General features: G+C 33.0%; 1 protein-coding gene across 3 annotated transcripts; it reads right to left on the reverse strand.

The window, feature by feature from the left end:
• Nucleotides 1-2513: 2513 nt before the first annotated feature.
• On the reverse strand, nt 2514-8402 carry LOC102628888 (uncharacterized). Of its 3 annotated transcripts, XR_008051899.1 has the most exons (6): nt 8100-8399; nt 7158-7444; nt 6917-7062; nt 4390-4508; nt 3962-4310; nt 2514-2901 (listed from the first exon to the last, which is right to left on the reverse strand). XR_008051899.1 is itself a non-coding variant. In XM_006492878.3 (5 exons), exons 2-5 carry the CDS (start codon nt 7370-7372, stop codon nt 4209-4211), a joined length of 582 nt encoding a protein of 193 aa, XP_006492941.2. In that variant the 5' UTR covers nt 7373-7444; nt 8100-8402; the 3' UTR covers nt 3774-4208. The 3 variants fall into 3 exon arrangements, 2 of the variants coding, with proteins under 2 accessions (XP_006492941.2, XP_006492942.2); XM_006492878.3 differs by lacking the exon at nt 2514-2901 and having other exon boundaries at nt 3774-4310; nt 8100-8402; XM_006492879.4 differs by lacking the exon at nt 2514-2901 and having other exon boundaries at nt 3774-4310; nt 8096-8401.
• Nucleotides 8403-13898: the final 5496 nt, after the last annotated feature.

Below are 13898 nucleotides of genomic sequence, written 5' to 3' on the forward strand. Positions count from 1 at the left end.
TACGGTGGCATATGGCATCTATAAAGCACCAGCAAATGATGCATCTTTTATATATGTATATATAGTTTTTCAATAAAGAATTTCTGACTTTAATAAAGTCAGATATCAGTTTAAAGATAAAAAAAATTTAGATTTTAATACACTACATGATAAAATACAATACATTAAAATTTGTATTTTTTTATCTTTTAACTAATTCATGACTTTATTAAAGTTGGGGATCCCTCATTGAAAAATTAATATATATATATATTGTTGTTGTAATTCATGTACACATTACAATCTAAAATTTATATTTTATAATAATTCAGTCTACAGGTCTGTCGAGCATTAACTCATAAATTTATTTTTACATATAACGTATACCTCAGTCAAATTTTAATTCAATAATCTACTTCCATAAATATGTGGAAAAAATACCATTCGTTATGAAAATTTAGAAAAATAAATCCTTCTAATAGGTTGAATCTACGTCAACGTAGGTGTGGATTATCGGTTACCACAAATCTAAATGCAGTTTGCTTTTTCTACACTTCGAAAAGGAGGATTTATTTTGTTGGTGGTGCGAGAATGATAATTTTATTTGAATGATATACATTACATGAATGTTATTTTCAGAGCCTTAAGAGTCAATTAACTATGCGCCACACGCTACGATGTGGAGTTAGTCAATAATTTACGCATCAATTTTCTTCTTAGAATTGATTTTTCGGATAACAGTGGAAGCCTAATAATGAAGGAACGCGACATGTCTCCACCAAAGATGTTGCAATTACAGCTGCCACGTCATCGCCTCCCTATGTTTTGATCACCCTCCATTTTCATTTAATAATAAAATTAATATATTCCACCAACAAAAAAAAAAAACCTAAAATTACGATTTTCAAAGCATTGTAATCAAATTAAGAGGTCACGTGTGTGTGATTAATTGATAGACTGTCTGGGGCCAAGGTATAGGGAACCGATTGGTGGTATAAATAAATAAATAAATAAATAAAAGATTGAGCAAAAGAAAACAATTGGCGGTAATCAAGGTCTCGAAGCTCGCATCGGCGGCGAAATTTTCTACTTCAAAATTGTACGAAGACATTTTTGTCCGCGGATTTTGATGATACATTCTTGGTTCACAAATGACTTTTTTTAATTTCATATAATTTAAGAATTTTCCTAATATTCGCTTTTCTTTAATTTTTTTTCCCCCTCTTTTTATTTTATGGAAATAGGAAAAGGAATAAAAAGTTGAGCGTACCCAATTACATACACGGGAAAAGGGTCTTTACGAATTAGGATTTTTAGTGAGGTAAAAAAATAAATATGTATTTTACAAAATGTAATGTCAGTCTTACGTACGACTCATACAAAAGATTGTGATTTAATTTATACTTCAATATATATTCTTTTTTTTTACAACATTAATATTTAACTCGAAATTCTATCTACCAAAATTATTAAAATTAGTATTTTCGGTTAAAATAATATAAAAATCAGGAGATATTCCATCATCCATTGTCAAACAAAATAGAATTGGAATAAATTCCGGTTCAATGAAATTGCGGGCGTAAATATCATTTTCTTTTTTTCTGGTAGAATTTGGGATCGAAATGCACATGTCAGGCACGTGATTATTTGTCAGAAAAGTTTTTCAATGGCTTTATGGGCAACTGGGCAAGTTATTGAAAAATTGGACCGTTGGAGCGAACAAAACAAAATTGGGGAATTGGATTGGACAGGGATGCTGACAATATTTTTATGTAATTAGTGAGTCAGTTTCATTAATTTGTTATTTGCCCCTCAAAAAAAAAAAAAAAAAAAAAAAAAAGGTGTCACGTGACTAGCAGGCATACGGCCAAATATCATAACACTCCCAAGTTTTCACGTTCTGTGACTTTCTCTGCAAATCAAAATGATATATTGAAGCTTCTGAAAATAATAATAATAATAATAATAATGAAGCCACCCATACATGAGAAAGCTATTATATATATAAGTAGAAAAATTAAAAAAAAAACTAATAAATGGTAAAATAAAATTTCAACTCGTGTATGCTAATGTTAGTGGAGATCCTTCTCAGAAAGTCTGAAAAGGTGACCACGGCATGAAGGAATCAAGATTTATTTATTTATTAATTTATTTTACTTTTTGCCACAGCCTTTTACAATAAGAATAATTGTGCGTGGCATAGCATACGCCTTGCCACCTGCAATTTTATTGGTGGGCGGAATAATTCATACAGAATGACACCCCACGATTTCGGCCTTTGGTTTGGGCTTTTGTTTTAACCTTTCTTTTTTTTTTTTTTTTTCCTCTCTTTTTAAAAAGTGTTTTTGGTCACTAAGAATTTCCAAAATTATTGCTCCAACGATTTTCACATCAATAAAATTTGTATTTTAACTAATGTGATAAACACATAACTCGTAATAATTTTCATAAAACAATGAAATAACTAAGTCTATAATCACTCGATGCTAATCTTTAATTTGAACAGTTGTTTAGTAATTATATTCATTGTCGTAAAATATTTGGTAAAATACTGGCGACTGCAGTTTGAAAGTTTAGAGGATGGCACTCTACAATTATTTGGTAAAAAATCTAAAATAAAACACCACGTAAAAGCCAAAGTCACCTCAGACCTCGCACATGTTTCTTTCTGACTCAATCATCATCATATCTAGCAGCAAAGAAACCTAATCCATGAAGAAAACTACCATGAGAAATCAAAGCTCTTGTAACTTTTCGGCGCATTATGTTACTTTCAATCCCCGCTGTATCCGAAAATGCTTCTTCCTAACGTTGGGGATCACCAGAAAAGAAAGCTCTTGTAGCACCACCATTGCAGTCTGTTTTTGCTAAATTGCTTAATTTGTTGTTATTCATAAACCAAACCATGCAAGCGTAAAGAAGCTTTGAGTTTCAACATCAAGTGGAAACACCCAGTAAATTCAGTAAACAAGAAAAAAGAATCCAATCAGCTCTCAGCACAAACTGGTGAACAACTTTTATATACAAAGATAAGCACAGAATTAAAAGCGCATGGAATTAATCTCAGGATCAGCTCAACACTGTAAATTTAATCATCCACAGCAATCCCATACATATTCATTCTCATTCCACAAGAGAAGAGGACACCTCTCCTATGTATTCAATTCAAATCCAGACATTATTATCGTAATCTACTTCTCTTTTGCTACTTTTCATTGATACCAGCACGATAGGTCTCCAATGAAAAAAATATTCATCAAGCAACATCAAACATGTAAGGTAATGGCTAATAATATCAAAATTTCATTTATGAGTATCTAATGTATAACACTCATAAATAATTTCAACATCAAATCATCTAACTTCTCTACCAGAAAATAAGTAGACCTAAAGTATAAATTTAACTAATTGTATTGTGCTACATCAGCTGCAGGAATAAGAAATGGGTCAACATAATAAATAAGAATTGACTATTATGTTTGCTGAAAAAAAAAAAAATCAAATACACCATGCAAAATGAGTTGGAAGGTAGTTCCTCTGAGCAGAAGGCGGCTAAATGACCAAAGTACCAATAACTGGAATTTACTTAAAACCCAGAATTAATCAGTTTTCACCTCTGTAAGGATGTTAATTAAGTGTTAGTTCAATGATATTTCACTAGCATTTTAAAATTTTAAACAAACCCATCAAGTTTCTGTGGGCACTTATATTCTCGACCAATGTAATGGCATTATGATAAGGTTCAAGCTGCAAAACAATTTTGCAACATCTGAGGTTTTTTACAGTTAGAGAAATTGAAACCCTCAAGGTAATGACTGCTTAAACAACGTAATGGAATAATGAATAACACGTGGATAATTATTCGGCGGATTGTCCATGAAATGACTTCAAATAGACAGCACATGGAATGAAACCAAAATCATCTTTTTCTTTTAAAAAAATAAAAGAAAAAAATAATAACACATAAATGTGAACCAAATACCTATCAACACTTGTAAGCCGTTTGAAACCTTCTACAACATCTCCCAATATCTTGCTAGTTGAGCCAAGTAGCACCCGCCCAAAATCATGCTAACTTCATTAAGGCTATCCTTTTCTTATAGTTGAAGTTGAGGTGTTAAACTTAAAAGGGGAAGGGTGGTCCTGAAGTCAGGAGATTCGCTGACCTTACGAAATTAGACCTCGAGGTTGGAAAAGATGAGTCATCCAATTCGAGTATATAGATGTCTTCAATAGAAAGATATACTATACAAGAGCTTTCGCCGGTGCCGTTTCTCAAATGCAGCTATAATGTCATCAATAGACTCCTCCCATGATTCAGCTGCTTCGATCTATACATAAACCAGTAAAAGTACAGTGATGTTTTAAATGATAGACTAGTGATACTATGAAAAATAACAAGAGACAGACCTCCTGGCACAGATCAAAAGTTAGTCGTCCTCCAATGGCTGCCTCCTCATGGTTATCTTTCACCTCCAAGTTGATCACCAGAACAGTTTTCATAAAAGGCTGTTCTCGAGTATTGAGATCTGCATTATATAACACAAAAATCAAACAACTATACAAGAATATGGAAATAAAAATAAGATATTTTTAAGAAATGAGTCAGCATTTATGACTCTTTAAGGAGAAAACTGCTTTACAATCTGGCTCTCTCAGCTTTCATCAAACTCATATATGAACACTGTCTCAGATGTCTAAAACTACTAAGAAAAAAGCTCTTCTGATTAATTTGAACAACAAGCTTCAAAAGTCTCCATGAAAAGGTCTACGAAAGCCAAAATAGTCATGGGATGAGTTGGAAAGCATCTTTGAAAAAATGCTGTTCCCACAAATTACTAAAAAATATTACTTATTAAACATGAGAGTTTGTAAAGGTAGACGGATTGGCAACTCTCACTGGATTCAGCAATTTTGGTGTGGTAGATATTTAAAAATGCAAAGAGCAGTAAGACAGAATTCTCAGGTATAGACTTCAGAGAAGCTTCTTCAGTTGTCACTCAAATGTAGGAATATCCTAGTTTGTTATCATGATCAAAACATGATTGGTTAGAATAAGTAAGCTCTAAATAACTTTCTTAAACTCATTCGGAATTCTTTCATGCCAAGTCAATTACATTATATAGGTCCAACTGATTGCAAAGCTTCTAAGATAAATGTCAAGCTCCTACATCAATGTTGATCAAATGATAACATGAACTGCTGCCAGAATCACAGACCAAGCAACTGATAAACATTCCAGGAATATATGGTATTGTTGAGGTCAGAGATTCACTCAGAGACTGCAGGATTCACAGATGAGGAGAAGAATTCTGCAGCAGTTATGTAGAAGTGAAACTAAATGTACTTAAGTAGTTATTACAATTAAGCAACATGCTAAAAGTAGTGAGAAAATCAAAGTTACGGATCAATGCAGCGTCCATAAGTACAAAAGACACTGACACTCCAACCTCTTCTTAGTAAGACAGTCTATCCAATAAGCAGGGGTGGACAAACAGTGGTTCATTTGTTTTCTCAGCAAGCCGAGCTGAACAGAAAGCCGAATGCTTCATGCTTTCTTGAACCACTTTACAGAAATATCAACCGGTCGGTTTATAAGCTGGTTTGCAGCCAGTTATACCTATTTTAAGTTTTGGTTGGAGTTCGAGGGAACCAACATTAGCTGACCCAAAAAGAACTGAACGTTCCACTAAAACCCAACTGTTCAGTCATTTCAGTTCTGATAATTTTTTTGCAGCTCTTGAAAGGTTCCTTTCATATAGTTTTGCAAAGAGCTAGAAGCTATAAAAGAACCAATGGATATTATGGAAATGCTGCAAGAAAAGCAATGGAAAATGGAATTTTCAATCAGTTCTTTTAGATGATTGACTGAACTCATTAATTTATGCTTACTCTGAGTTAAAATGGAATTCTCAATCAGTTCTTTTAGATGATTGACCAACTCAATAATGATATGATTGCCTATTGTGTAGAGATTAAAAGAGAGCTAAATATTTCCTGGATTTAGTTATAGCTTCCATTCTGAAGAAGTCAGCTAAATTAAAAAACTTCAAGAACATCCTGCTGGATCTAGATTCAATGATCCAGCCTGGTAACGATCCCCCTGGCAGAGTTAAAAAGGACAAATGGAGTGAAGTCTTAATACACTCTTGAAAATCCTCAGGCTCAGCCTTGTTTTAGAATTATTGATTTGGCTATCTATATAAACCCCAAACCTGCTTAGCAAGTTGAGTTCAAAGTTATGGCCCACTAAACCTTACAATCCTAAGGAAACAATAAACTGTTGCTTTTTTCCAGTACTCTAGTATTCCATCAGATATATCCCAGAGGCTTAAGTATTCTACATCTGCCATATACACTTGTAGACAAAAGACCCAAATATAATCTGGCTTTTCAATTTAAAGGACCAAAAATCAATCAATTTCACATTAGTCTGTTTTCTAAACTGACTCATGTTGTTTTCTGATCCTAACACGTAATTGTTCCCATGCTAGAGGCAAAGTATATACCTATACCTCCAAATTTGATGCTTATAACCCACCTTCGCAACCCAAAATCATAACCAATACCATTTCCCCAAAAAAACTATTGTTCCTCTAGTTCTTGGGCTAGAGAATTACTTTTGCAGTCAACTATAAACCCATTTTAATTCTTTGATTTTAAAGTTTACCACAAAACTAAGATTATTCATTATATTTTGACTTAATGATGGACAGGCCAAAAGGCACTGGGATGCGCTTCAATGAGTACGCATTACACATTACATAGATTTTTGTTCACATATTTTACTAAGAAATCTTGTTGACAAACGTCAACTAAAACAAACAACAGCAACATCAAGAACAGAAATCCATTCAGTTGATTCATACAGTGCGTTAAATTATCAATATAACCAGAGATGATGAAAAGAGAGGAAAGGAAAATTGTAAGTGTCAACCTTCAACAACCGTGTCAAAAACCTTTTCTTCAAAAGTAAAAACAATATCAAAGGAACCATCAAGAGCATTATCTTGCCAACGTTGAGGTGCCGCTTTCACACCTATATTCCTTTTAAGCATTGGCAAAATACCATTACGCTTGTACCTAGGACAATTAACTAACCAAAGTAAGTTCCATTTCTCCAATAAAATATATAATAAATTAAAAACTTGAATTGAGTTAAGGCAGAAAGAAGATACAGTTCGGGGTCTTTGCGGCGGAGATCATCAAACATCTGTTTGTAGGGAGTACCAAATTCGTAGACATTAGGTTCTCTCAGTGATGGTCCAGGGAGCTTAACATGAGCTCCAGTGCCATAGGATGAAACGTCGAAGCCATGTCTCTTGAGGAGATAATGTGCCTCCATACTTCGGTTCTGGTTGGACGAGCATACCATGGCATACCGGTATTTCATGGTGATTGCCTACTCCCAGTCTTCTTGATCCAATTCCAACTCGAGTAGAGTCTCTACAAAAAATGTTAGTACCTGCAGATTTCAACTCCTCATTAGCTTATTCCAACCGCTTGAGGAAAAAAAAAAAAAAATCAGCGGTTATACCCCTATATCACCAAGAGAAACTATCTCATCCTTAGAAATGGGAAACAAAATGGAAACCAGCCAACAAAATAATTTTAAATTAGATTTTCAAAAATCGATTGCACACAAACTATCAGAAGAAGAAAAAGAAAAAAAAAAAAAAGACAAATTCAAGCTTAAAAACAACACCCTTTCAAAAAAAAAAAAAACAGCACAATCAGTTCCAACAATTTAAACTCAAAAACAGATTAAACTTCCACAAAAGCTACAAAAAAGAATCAAGAAACGCACTCTTTTCTCTAACAGATTTATCTTGCGCCTTTATCTACAGATTTTGTGCTTAATTACTTTTTGACAGTTCATTTACACTCTAAAAGCATACATGCCAGTGAGAAACAAAAAAAAAAATTAATTAGCATTTGTTTCCAGATTTTTTTTTAGAAAAAAGCAATTAAATAATTTGATGTTATAATCATAAAAAATTTATTTAGTTAGATTATTATTCCAACCATCCATTTATACATAAATGTATTAAAAACTGATTACCCAAAACCCAAATATAAGAATAAAAAACTTAAAAAAAAAAGAACAATTACTAACTCACAGTCGACGGTGACTGCTTGCGGCAGTGTGCTGGTGGCGACCGGAGTGCGATGCGGCGGGATTTCAGCGGCGTTGTTGATTTGGTTCTCTTTGGTGCTCGACGCCACTGTTTTGGGCTTTGGGTCTATTTCGAGATTTCGACTCTGAGGAAATTGCACCAGATACACCGTGATACTTCAAAAATTATCTCTATACTCACAAATCAGATTTTGTTAAAATTTTCATCAATACATTTTAAAAATTAACATTAAATTATTAAATTATCCTTATTTTAAAACACTTTAATTCAACCGGTATCACTTCTGCAGTTCTGCTCAACAAACATTGGAGATTTTTAATTAAATACTCTTTAATAGTTATAAAATTATTTAAATACCCTTTTTTTTCATAGATACCTTAACAAATACATATAAAGTCTGAAATGCCCTTAATGAATACATCAAATTCACTCAACTTCTTTGTCTTCATAGTTCTTTCACTTCTTTCACTCAATTCTCTTCTCACCGAAATTCTCTCCAAATCTCCTAAAATCTCTCATAATTCTTACACAAATACATGTATGTATTCTCTTCTTCAACTCTCACTATTTTTTTTAATTAAAAAGAGGTGCATTGCTTATTAAATAATCCAATAAGGTATGTTAATATTGTTGGGTGTTAAATTTTTTATTTTTTTAGGAAAAATTTTCCTCACATTATAATGTTTCATTTTCAATTATTTTCACTATTTTTCATTATATGTAGAAATATATGCAATGTAGGGTGTTTAATTAGTTTTTTTAGCAATATAATTTATTTATGGCAAAAATATTTCGCGTTGTGCATTCATTTTGACATTGTGTACGTCATGTAGTCAGTCGCGTAGGTAGGGTTGGCAAAACCCCGAGCTGGGTCCGGGTATCGCAATGATTGGACCCGACCTGGATGCAATAGATGCCCGGGCCAGATTGTGCCAGGCTTTGATCCGGGTACCCGGATTTTATATATTTCAATATTATATGTGTATATTTTTTTAATTTTTTGGTAATTTTATAAGTTTTAAATTTATTTTAATAAAATTTGACATGAAAATATGAACTTTAAGTGTTTAAAACTTTATATATGTGTAATAAATGAGTCAAATAAATATAAATATTTAAAATAATATATATTTTATAATAATTTTTAATAAAATTTGGATTCCGGGTTTATCAAGTGATGCCCAAGACCGGCTCGGCTTCATACCGGGGCCAGGTATTACCCGGGCCACAACGCCTAAGCGCGGTCCGAGTCCGGACCAGACGGGTATTTTTGCCACCCTTACGCGTAGGTCATGTAGTCATCTAGATCGTGTAAGTAATATAATTGTGTATGTCAAGAAAGTAATATAGTCATTAGGTCGTGTAGGTCATGTAAGTAATGTAGCCTTGTAGATCATGTAAGTAATGTAGCCTTGTAGGTCGTGTAATTACTTATATATGAAATTTGATATTCTTGTTTTTATTGTATCAACAGATATGGTTTTGGCACGTGTGCCTATTCTCTTCAATGGTGAATGAATTGAACAAAATGTCGAATACAAGTTCAAAGGTTCTAAGGCTAAAGGGATAATGATACTATGATCGAAAACATATGCCAAATTGGTGGAGAAGATAGCTCAAGTTATTAATATAGATACTTCAGAATTTAAAATCATAATGAAGTTCAAGCTTAAGACATCTGGTCCTATGCCACCAGTTACAATTCAAACCAATAATGATGTGGAGTTTTTCTTAGAAGAAGTAGATATTGGAATGAAGTTTAAAAATCCGTTATGCGTTACTTTTGAACGTAAATCAATTTCGACAATTCTAGTAGATAGACAACCTTCACCTCGTCCTTCATGGGACGGGAGTCATGCTTTCTCTAGCCACGTGCCTTCATCATTTCATATTCTCAGTTTGAACAATTTTACTGTTACAGATGAATCACCAATTGAGTGTTTGCCTACTATGCAATTGACTAACGAACAAAAAGCAGTTAATGAATTTGTGAATGACGCTGATTGTTTAGATAAGCCACCATTAGATGCTGATTCAGCATTAGGAGATAATGCTCTAGCTATTGTAAGTTCAAGAACCTTAAACAATGCATATGTGCCCAGAATAAATTTAGTTGCTACTAGAAGTAATTTATTGTCACAGAAGTTAGTGGTGATAGTGATATGTCGATGGTGAAAGAGGTGTTTAAGTCAAAAGAGGCATTGCAAGAAAAGCTTAAAGCACTAGCTGTGAAAACAATGTCCAATTTAAAACCCCAAAGTCAGACAAGGACTTACTTCTTGTTGTTTGTGTAGATGACAACTGCAAATAGCGCATTCGCACAATTAAACTTAAAGGTTGCAACATGTTTGAAATTAGAAAGTATTACAATGTTCATACTTGCTCCCTTGATTCACACGAAAAAGATCACCGCCAAACTTTATCCAAGGTAGTTGGGCAAAATTTTCGACACAAGTTTGATAGTGTTTCATCTTCTTATAAGCCTGCTGATATAAGGCAAGATTTTCAAAAGGAGTTTGGTTATTAAATAAGTTATCATAAGGCATGGATAGTAAGGGAGTTTGCAATGGAGATGGTTAGGGGCACTCCGGAAGATTCATACAATTTATTACCCTCGTACACGTCAATACTTGAAAAGAAAAATCCTGGAAGTTAAACATTCATTAAAAAAGACAGTGCAAACAATTTTAAGTATTGTTTCATGGCCTTTAGAAGTTCTTTGAGAGGATTCACTTCATGTATTAGGCCTGTTATTGCAGTTGATAGTACGTTCATAAAGGGCAAGTATAAAGGAACATTATTCATTGCAACATCTCTTGATGGCAACAATCAACTCCACCCTGTTACATTTAATGTAGGTGACAGTGAGAATGATGCTTCATGAGAATGGTTTTTTATGAAGTTAAGAGAGTCCATTGGTGATGTTCCTAATTTAGTATTTATTTCTGACCGCCATTGAAGCATTAAGAAAGGAATTGATAAATTATTTCCTGATGCAGGGTATGACATATGTACGCATCATCTAAAACGAAATGTAAATGCTCATTTTAAGGAAGTTGATGCGGGTGCTTTATTTGAATTGACTACAAACGCATATCGACCCATCAAATTTACTCAATATATGAATGCCATTCGCAATGTTAGTTTGAATGTACACTAGTACCTTACTGATGCTGGATATGAGAAATGGGGTCGTTCTCACTTTGAGGCGAGGCATTATGGTATTATGACGACTAACATCGCAGAAAGTATGAATTCTGTGTTAAAAAAAGCATGAAGCTTGGCTATTTATAAGTTAATGGATTCTATCATTGACAAATTATAAGAATGGTTTGCAAAAATGCGAGAAATGGCAATGGATACATGTACTCCAAAGAGTACTTGGGCTAAGAAACAGTTGAAAGGAAAATTGAAAAAATCACACACATATCCAGTAATACATACTAATTTCCATGAGTTTATAATTAAAGATAATGACCTTGATGGTCATGTTGACATTCTACAAAAGACTTGCAGTTGTTATGAATTTCAAATTGACCAACTTCCTTGTGAACATGTGGTAGCTGTATGTAAGCATATGCGTAACTATTCTGTTTATTATTTATGTTCTCACTATTACTCTGTCAATCCATGGGTTACAGCATATGCAGAGAGCATTTATTTTGTGGGTCCACAAAAGGAATGAGATGTTTCAAAAGAAGTGCGTGCATATATGCTGTCACCACCAGTGAAAAAGCGAGAGGCAGAACGACCACGAAATACTAGAATACCTTTTCAAGGGGAAGACATTGTGCACCGTAAATATGGTAGGTGCGGATTGCGGGGATATAATCGACTAACATGCACTACAGAAGTTCCATTTTCAGAGCAAGAGCATGGTCCTAAGGCTAACCAAACTGAAAATAAATAGTTGTAATACATGCAATATTAAATAATTGCATTTGCAGAATTTTAGTCTTGGATGTGTTGTGTTTGGAAAATGTTATTTGTTGCATACGAAAGAACTTAGTTTTTCTATATTCTAATTTACTGATCATGTTAATGTGAATTGTCCTCATTTTCACTAAAGAGAACGCAACTTATGTGATTTCATTTAAAAACCATCTTTGTTTAGTCAGTTGACAAGTACTATTTTTGGGCAAGCATGTAAATATTTCCTATTTCTTGAGTTTTACCCCAATTAAGAATAATTTCAATTGTATAGCAAAATTTGATTTAAGGAAACATTTGCAATATAAATTGATCATGTTCGAATAAATTAATAAATTAATGAATTGATTATTAATGGGTTAATGTATGGTGTCATGACTTGGATGTAATAAAAATTAATGAATTGATTGTAATTTTCTAATCACTCCAATTGTACATGAAATTGAATCTACAGTTGCAGCAAATCCACTAAATTTGCATGTCCAACATTTCGAGAAATGATTAGAATAATTAGTATATACAAACAAAGTTCTCTTAATCTTTAATAAATCTCTAGATATGGTACACTAATGAACATTGCAGTTGAAAAGATTACAGCCATTATATTCTTTTTTTTTATTATTTTGAAAGTGTTTTCTTCTTCTGCCTAAGCATATATGTATACATAGGACTGCCTGCATATGATAATTCCATGAAATCAATTAGTCAACTATATATCAATGCGAGGAAATTGACTAGAATAAAATACACAGAAAAACACTGTTTTGATAGAAAGAACAATCTAAGCAAGAAGGTTCCACATGGTAAAGGCATCTGAACCACACAATTTATTGTCAGGGGAACAATTTTGAGCCTAGTTAAAGTAAATGTAATGTGTATATTCTATTGACAGGAAACATAAAATGAAATTATAGAAATGATGTTAAAAGAGATATATCACAAAAGACACACCTGGAGAAAGCCATAATTTTTTACCCCTCAAGCTGGAAAAAAAATCCTTTCATGCTCAAAAAATTAAAGTTGTCAAAATCTCATAAAAATAACCTAGATTCATTCCGATTAAAGCCTATAAAATTTCAAAAAACAATACTCAACTATTTAGAAATAATAAAAATAAATTAAACCTCAAGAAACAACACTTAATCAATTCAAAAATTTCATGGGAAACATATCAAAGGTTACTTGAAAAATAACATTGCAATTAATTCTTTCTATTAACAGCCTAGGCTCACTGACAGTAATGGGAACATAAACTTCATTTTACTACACCAAACTATGAATTTAATTGAATTTTAAAGTTGCAAACATTTGCCTAATAAGTTCAAGAACATTGCCCATACAAGCCATTTCTAATTAAAGAGAAAATCTGAAAGAAGTGAAACCAAGAACTCACCTGTTAGTTATTCTCCAAAAGTAATGACTTATCATAGGAAAGTCTTTTAGCTATTTGCTTTCGATAAATCGAGACATGTGCCTAAGTACAATAAGTTTGAATAACTTCACCTCGTGCTAGTCTCTCTAAGAAACACAAAACAAACACACCGCAGTCTCCGTTGAGAATTTTAGAAAATAGTCAACCACATACTGAATAAATAACTATTACAATATAATAAAGAATTTGGAAATGTAGTTTTGCTCACCGAGATTCTTTCTGTGGGGTATTCTCTGCATGCAAAGCTGTCTAAACTTTTTTTTTTGGGTAGTTCCCGGGTGCAAATTATACCATACAATCTTTTCTAATACAAGAGGAATGATAACAACATAAGGCAATAATTCTTTCAAAAAGGTAGATTCATTCATTAAAGAAACCATGGAGTCATATACATAAATAGTCTCCCTTACAATGTCAAC

Source organism: Citrus sinensis, chromosome 9 (genome assembly GCF_022201045.2).
Source record: "Citrus sinensis cultivar Valencia sweet orange chromosome 9, DVS_A1.0, whole genome shotgun sequence".
NCBI lineage: Eukaryota > Viridiplantae > Streptophyta > Magnoliopsida > Sapindales > Rutaceae > Citrus > Citrus sinensis.

Coding starts and splice junctions, on each gene's coding strand:
- LOC102628888 (XM_006492878.3), bottom strand. CDS start 7,372: ATGAAATACCGGTATGCCATGGTATGCTCGTCCAACCAGAACCGAAGT. Junction 7,063..7,157: donor CGCCGCAAAGACCCCGAACT/GTATCTTCTTTC, acceptor TAATTGTCCTAG/GTACAAGCGTAATGGTATTT. Junction 4,509..6,916: donor TTTTGACACGGTTGTTGAAG/GTTGACACTTAC, acceptor TATATAATGCAG/ATCTCAATACTCGAGAACAG.